The 7,629-nt window shown below is 40.6% G+C and overlaps 2 protein-coding genes across 2 annotated transcripts in view; one reads left to right on the top strand and one right to left on the bottom strand.

Moving 5' to 3' along the window:
* Positions 1-3,776, bottom strand: part of anks6 (ankyrin repeat and sterile alpha motif domain containing 6) — a 14,165-nt gene extending 10,389 nt beyond the window's left edge. Inside the window, 5 exon segments of the mRNA XM_020608928.1 lie at positions 1,752-1,902; positions 2,074-2,275; positions 2,419-2,637; positions 2,844-2,873; positions 2,875-3,776. Coding sequence (XP_020464584.1) covers positions 1,752-1,902; positions 2,074-2,275; positions 2,419-2,637; positions 2,844-2,873; positions 2,875-3,164 — 892 coding nt within the window. The 5' untranslated portion in view covers positions 3,165-3,776.
* A 1,443-nt stretch (positions 3,777-5,219) lies between these two features.
* On the top strand, positions 5,220-7,242 carry rps20 (ribosomal protein S20). Its single transcript, XM_020608953.1, has 4 exons — positions 5,220-5,339; positions 6,337-6,436; positions 6,612-6,685; positions 7,022-7,242. The coding sequence occupies exons 1-4, from the start codon at positions 5,337-5,339 to the stop codon at positions 7,202-7,204; spliced, it is 360 nt and encodes a 119-aa protein (XP_020464609.1). The 5' UTR covers positions 5,220-5,336; the 3' UTR covers positions 7,205-7,242.
* The last annotated feature ends 387 nt before the right edge of the window (positions 7,243-7,629 follow it).

Raw genomic sequence — 7,629 nt, 5'->3', positions numbered from 1 at the left:
ACAGTTCTGTAATGTTCATCGTAGGTACACCTCAACTGTGAGAGACAGAATTTACCAAATAATTCCAGTAAATCACATTGTTAGATTTTTAAATAATTTATTTCCATTTTATTGCATAAAATAAGTATTTGATCACCTACCAAGCAGCAAGAATTCTGGCTCTCACAGACCTGTTAGTTTGTCTTTAAGAAGCCCTCCTATCCTCCACTTATTGCCTGTATTAATTGCACCCGTTTGAACTCGTTACCTGTATAAAAGACACCTGTCCACACACTCAATCTATCAGACTCCAACTTCTCCACTATGGGCAAGACCAAAGAGCTGTCTAAGGACACTAGGGACAAAATTGTAGACCTGCACAAGGCCAGGATGGGCTACAGGACAATAGGCAAACAGCTTGGTGAGAAGGCAACAACTGTTGGTGCAATTATTAGAAAATGGAAGAAATTCAAGATGACTGTCAATCTCCCTTGGACTGGGGCTCCATGCAAGATCTCGCCTTGTGGAGTATCAATGATCCTGAGAAAGGTGAGGGATCAGCCTAGAACTACACGGGAGGACCTGGTCAATGACCTGAAGAGAGCTGGGACCACAGTCTCAACGGTTACCATTAGTAACACACTACACCGTCATGGCTTAAAATCCTGTAGCACACGCAAAGTCCCTCTGCTCAAGTCAGCACATGTCCAGGCCTGTCTGAAGTTTGCCAAAGTCCATCTGGATGATCCAGAGGAGGCATGGGAGAAGGTCATGTGGTCAAATGAGACCAAAATAGAACTTTTTGGTATAAACTCCACTCGCCGTGTTTGGAGGAAGAAGAAGGATGAGTACAATCCCAAGAACACCATCCCAGATGTGAAGCATGGGGGTGGAAACATCATGCTTTGGGGGTGCTTTTCTGAAAAGGAGACTGGACGACTGCACCATATTGAGGATGGATGGGGCCATGTATCGCAAGATTTTGGGCAACAACCTCCTTCCCTCAGTAAGAGCATTGAAGATGGGTCGTGGCTGGGTCTTCCAGCATGACAATGACCCCAAACACACAGCCAGGATAACCAAGGAGTGGCTCCGTAAGAAGCATTTCAAGGTCCTGGAGTGGAGCCAGTCTCCAGACCTGAACCCAATAGAAAATCTATGGAGGGAGTTGAAACTCTGTGTTGCCCAGCGACAGCCCCAAAACCTGAAAGATCTGGAGAAGACCAGTGTGGAGGAGTGGGCCAAAATCCCTGCTGCAGTGTGTGCAAACCTGGTTAAGAACTACAGGAAACATCTGACCTCTGTAATTGTAAACAAAGGTTTCGGTACCAAATATTAAGTTCTATTTTTCTGTTGTATCAAATACTTATTTCATGCAATAAAATAGAAATAAATTATTTAAACATCTAACAATGTGATTTACTGGAATTTTTTTTTGTAGATTCTGTCTCTCACAGTTGAGGTGTACCTACGATGAAAATTACAGATCTGTCCAATCTTTGGAAGTGGGAGAACTTGAAAAATCGGCAGTGTATCAAATACTTATTTGCCCCACTGTATATATATATATTGATATCAATCCTGTCTATTTCATATAATTTTGTTTGTTTTAGCCAAAGTCCAAGAAGAATGAAGCCAATAAATTTGAAATCAGGAATGTTTGACTAAACTATAATGAAGGTTCCAAATTTAAAAAACACAATGTCTATATATATATATTCTCCATTAAAGAGATTCAAGGTTTGACAACACTGTGCTTTATCATGCCCTACCTGTCTGGGGTCGCACAGTGGTGATGGCATCCAGGTAGGCCTTGATGTCTCTCTGCCTGAGCTGCATGGTGAGTTCGAAGGCTGTTTTGGACAGAACGTTGATTCGGTCTGGGTCAGCTCCACGCTCCACTAACTGCTGAGCCACAACCACCTTCAAACACACACACTACTTTACTCTGTTTTCCTTCCAGTTCAAACCAGACAAATACCATGTTGGGATATTTACTCCATAGGCATTTGTGATGGCAGCTACAATATCCAAAAACATATTATCCATCAATCTTATCTATGCAACCAACCAACCAACCATGATTCACCCCACCTTCCCACTGAGAGTGGCCACCATTAGTGGTCCCCAGCCGGTGGTCTTCTGAGAGAAGTTGACATCAGCGCCCCACTCTAGCAGCAGACGTACTGTGGCCTCATGGCCGTGCTGACACGCCACCATCAGGGCTGTGATATCCATGAATTCTCTGCCGCCACTTCCTCCTGGACAGCCCTCACCACCTCCAAAACCAGCCACGCTGCAGGAATAAGAGAGAAAGAGCCACATCGGTTTCCAAGACAAGGATTAAGACCAGTACTACATTAAAGATGTTGTTCAAACAACAGTAACACTAAATCTTGTTTCAGTTAAAATGTAAGTTTAATGCTGAAGGACTCATACCTGCAGCTGTTGTTGTTGTTCCCATTGCACACTGTCTCTGCAGAAACAGCCAAGTGATCGTAGTCATCGACGTAGGCCCCGCTCTCTAAGAGGAGTTTCACTACATGAGTGTGGCCCCCACGGGCCGCCATAGTCAGGACACTTGCACCTAGCCTGTTGCGTCCATTTATCTCTGCCCCGTTCTCCAAAAGAATGTGGGCGACACTCAGGTGACCAAACCTGGGTGGAGAATTGGAGACAGTGAGATTGAAAGTGGTGGAATTTAACAGTTATATAATTTAAAATGAGGTCAGTAAACACTTTGATAAAATTAAAGTTACAAAGTTATTTTCCATTAAAATGTGTGTTGTCGTGGCGAGATAAGGGAAACTGCCAGATTTTTGAAGGGGTTTGGTGTGACCCTCTCCACAAGCCCACTGCCCCACCTAGCAGCCTGCATCAGCGGGGTCCAGCTTGCGGCTGTCCACCGAGGCCCCCTTCCGTAGCAAAAACCGCACCAGGTTCTCATGGCCGCTCGCCGAGGCGAACTGCAGGGCGGTGTTCCCCTCCTCGTCGGTACATTCCACGGGGACCAGCGACGACATGCCCGCGGCGTTGCACTCCGACCCCGCTTCTGACCGCAGCCTGCTCTGCCGCCCGGACTCCTTCGGGGCTCCCGGCTCCAGGATGCCCCGGACCGTTTCATAGTCCCCCTCATCGCAAGCACGGAAAATCAGGAGAGAGTTAGCGGAGACGTCGAAATTCATCTCTTCATTAAAAATTTAAAATTTAGCCTCCATTTGGCTCCAGTGTTTACATCGACAAAAACGGTCCAAAACGTTTTTCTCTGTCACTCAGCGGCGGCCTGTGTTTTAGGTGACACACGGTAAAATACTGTAATACTCTCCGTTCCTACACAAGCAGCCAGACGTTCTTGTGGTATCAATGTCCTTTTATTTGTAATAACTTAACAGGCTTCCATGCTGTTGTTTTAGTCACAGCACACACTAACGAGCTCTTTTGAAACTCTCAACATTCAACACTCCACAACAACACCAACATCTGCCTGCTCTTCCTCGCTCTCTCTCCTCCCACACACCTCACAGCGCCCCCCTCTCACATTCTTTCAGGCAATAACATGCAGAACCATATAACAGGATGCTAGACATTAGAACCATTATAATACGTTTAGTCTCCGAGTCACCAACTGCTCCTCTTGTTCTCAGGCACTACACACAAGCATCAGTTTCCATCATAACATTTCAAACATAACTTAACGACTTTCCACGAAACAATTCCTGGCGAGAGGCCGATGCTCCAGCTACGTTACTCATTGAGGAATCTGACCAGCATCAACCAAACATCGCGGGACTTCTGCCTTCTCCTTTCAACACAAGACTCCTCATCACAAAGGCATACTTCATAACTTTAATATTTGCTCTTGATTAAAACACCTTTTCAGATGAATTAGAATTTTAAAACCAACAAAAATGGACTTTCTTATATTTACTAAACATTAAAGAGTATTAAAACAAACAATCAAACAAACAAACAAAAAAAACCCCCCAACAAAATAGACACATAGAAAAATAAACTAACAGCAACAATAACAACAAAAAATGAACCAATATCCCTTCAGTTCACATTTCTTTGGTCAATAAGTACAATACTATCACAGACATCTTCTAAAGGTACTACATCAATACATATTCACTTCCAACTGTTTGTATTAGAAGTATACATGCAATATACAGTGTATTTCATTCATTGAGATATTTTATATATACACATAAAGACTTTTCCCCTGGGAGTGGTTTACCCAAAACATTCTACTATTTTGACATAACAGCTAATGGTATAGCAGATAAAATAATACAAATATGTATTATATACATATTGGTGGAGTAGGATGTCATAATATCAGATTATAAATATAAAGATTGCCGACATCACCATAAACTGAGACATTGCAAAATATACATGCGAAATTTGGTATTTAAAAAACTAAGACTATTTTAAAATGTTTTAGCTTATTTTGGCAGATTTTACATTGTCAAAGATGCCAAAAATATTTGGAAAAAAGTAAATTAATGAAATACACTAATATATGCAAACAAAAACAGACCTTTTGTATTTAAGAGGAACAGATTTAGCTTGGTAGAATTTATAACCTAGTCTAAAATTGAAGTCATCTCACTTTTTAATTAGAAGATAGGCTTCTTGAAAAGTCCAAGGAATGTTTTCCACAACACAGGCCTTTGGTTTTGGGGAGAACTCAGCTCCTTAATGATAAACCCCACAAATTTTCCTTTCAGTTTTTTCAATAGTAAGAGTGAAGTTAAAACGTCATCTTGTGAGTATTTTTAAAAACATGTTATGTATATCACATTTATTTACATTTGTTTTGTATATATCTGGTGGTTAACAGAATATTAGAAGCACTTCATCAATTTTGTTTATTTGAAAGGATTTCTGTAGATTTTATTAAATGTATTTGAATTCATCAAACTCATCAAGTCAATTAAATCAACGAACTGAAATTCTGAATATTGTTCGGTGCCTTATATCTATTCACTTGCCAGCAGAAATTAAGGGTTTTACGGGAAGTTTCATTATGTAAACATTGTTTCTGACTTGACACCGATGGAATTGACAGCTCTAAAGAGTATTTACTCCCGCCAAGTGGGCACACTGAGAAACTACATTAAATCAGTTAGTCACGCAGCCACCACTAGACGGCGCTGTCGTTATTGTCCAAAGTACTGAAAAACGGGAAGAAGAGTAACTACGTGCACCCTCCGTAGAAGAAACAGGAGCCCGGATGAACAGAATATAAGCAGGAGACAGTCTTTTGCTCGCCCTTTTTGCGAAGAACAAGTTCCTGACTCACCGCTGTTCGCGTGATTTTACTCCGAATAAGTCGGTCAGGAATAATCACAATGGTATGTGTGTTGTTGGCATAGCCTCGAATGTGTTGTACAAAGCTTTGTTGATAGTGATATAATAATTTTATAATATAATTTACAACTACAAATGTATTGTGTGCTTGCTATCGTGACGGCTGGGAGAGTGCTGCCGCCTCAAGCAGTCGTTCTGCTGCAAAACATTAACAAAGGGACCTCTTTAATAATGTAATGCTTATTCTCACTGTTATAAACTTCACAGCATACCAGACAGAGTCTGGGCTATAGGCTTTACGATTCGGCACATTTATAACTTCTTTATAAGTGTTTTTAGGCTTAAGATGTAGTGTATTCCTCCCGCTATAGCGTGTCTCGTGTGACCTCAAATTATTGTAAATGTAGAAATTTTAGTCTTTTATGATCATTCAGAGACTTAAGGCTTTGTAAATAGCCAAAGACAGTATTGTTTGACAGAACAATACAAAAATATTTCACTGAGCACATACAAAAACGTAATCAGTCATGTTTTAACACGTGCACTGGAAATAATAATGGCCCATGTTTATATTGTCTTCTATAGCGTGTTAAGTGGAGAAATTGACGTGGGAGTTTGGGCCACTTTTGTAGACAACGTTCCTTACACTAAAGCAATTTTTTTGTAGATTGTCGATTCGTTTTAATATGCGCCGCACCACGTGGTAACGTTAGCTGCTGTTCCAGGTTTGTACATCCGGTTTGTTTAAAGTCGCGATCCATAAGGATTAACCTGAATTTTCAAGTTGAAAGCATGAGTCCATAACAAATACCACGATTGACCCTCATCTCTTAAAAAAAAAAAAAACGTATTGTAAGTGGTCAGTTTTCTTTAAATAATAAACCATTATATTATCTGTGTAATCCAAGGGAAAATGCTAAATGATTCCAAGTCACTACACCCACCCTTGCAGAGTGTTGCCTGTCCATGATTTAAAAAATATCCTGTCTGTGCATAGCCAGACTGGTTCTTGGTTTTGATGTCTTGCTTTTGCAAATGCAGGCTTTCAAGGACACCGGCAAGGCACCTGTCGAAACTGAGGTTGCCATTCACCGCATCCGCATCACACTCACCAGCCGCAATGTCAAATCTCTGGAGAAAGGTAACTGACACGCATTAGTTCATGTTGAGATTGACACTTAGACCTGTGCAATGAGGATAATATATCCATTGATAGTCCATGATGACTATATACGCTATTCTGAGCCATGGTGTTAAAATGTCATAAAATATTTTTTTCCTCATATTTTCTTACGTTTTATTTTTGTCATCCTCAGTCTGTGCAGACTTGATCCGTGGGGCTAAGGAGAAGAACCTGAAGGTGAAGGGACCCGTCCGCATGCCAACCAAGGTACTGAAGTACACTGGCTAACATTTTCTAAAGTGTATGGAAATGAGACATGGTTTTGTTGTAAAATACAGTGTCATGTTTGTGTTGAGCTTTCTATCCTTTCCTTTGCAAACCCTGTTTTATTTACTGTGCTTCAACAAAGCAGACGGGCCCATTTTTGGAAGTTGAAATGTGCATAAAAATTTCCTCAACAATTCTGATTCATTTAAAAGAAATTCCAACAATCCATAACTTGCTTTTAGTTTTCAAATGTTTGATACTCTTTAGATGGGGTTAGTCTAGATTTTCTTTTTACTTTTGCTCAAACTAAATTCTGTTTTCTCTGCCCTATCCCAGACTCTGCGTATCACCACCAGAAAGACTCCCTGTGGTGAGGGGTCCAAAACCTGGGATCGCTTTCAGATGAGGATCCACAAGCGCCTTATTGATCTGCACAGCCCATCTGAAATTGTCAAGCAGATCACCTCAATCAGCATCGAACCAGGTGTCGAGGTTGAAGTTACCATTGCAGATGCGTAAACACTGCAGATGATGCAATAAAGAAATGAAAAAGGAAACTGATGTGATGCTTATTTGTGCTCGTAACTGATAGTTGGAAAAGCTAAAATGTACATAAAGAACAAGACACTGGGATATGGCTCAATTAATTTAACAGAAGTTCATAACAACGTTTTGCTGCTGCCAGCAGCATTTCATACCCACTGGTTAAAAACAGAATAAAAATGAAAGAATGTAACATACAGTAGCTTTCAGTTCATTCATGATTTTTAAAAATGTACACTCGCCTTAAACATGTTCAAGTTCAGGTTTTGCTAGCTCAAGTCTTGCAGATGTGGAAGAATGAGTTCAAACTGCACCAAGAAACAATGATTTAAAAAATAGTGCAAGAAGAAAATTAATGGGTTTCTTGTTGCAGAGTTTTGCACTTGTCTTTTATTAATCAA

Source organism: Monopterus albus, unplaced genomic scaffold (genome assembly GCF_001952655.1).
Source record: "Monopterus albus unplaced genomic scaffold, M_albus_1.0 scaffold96.1, whole genome shotgun sequence".
Taxonomy (NCBI): domain Eukaryota; kingdom Metazoa; phylum Chordata; class Actinopteri; order Synbranchiformes; family Synbranchidae; genus Monopterus; species Monopterus albus.
This window is presented reverse-complemented; position numbering and strand designations above follow the sequence as displayed.

Bases quoted from the DNA above. Each gene is read 5' to 3' on its own strand.
- rps20 (XM_020608953.1), top strand. The intron at 6,437-6,611 runs GTAACTGACACG...TGTCATCCTCAG, and splicing joins TGTCAAATCTCTGGAGAAAG to TCTGTGCAGACTTGATCCGT. The intron at 6,686-7,021 runs GTACTGAAGTAC...GCCCTATCCCAG, and splicing joins CCGTCCGCATGCCAACCAAG to ACTCTGCGTATCACCACCAG.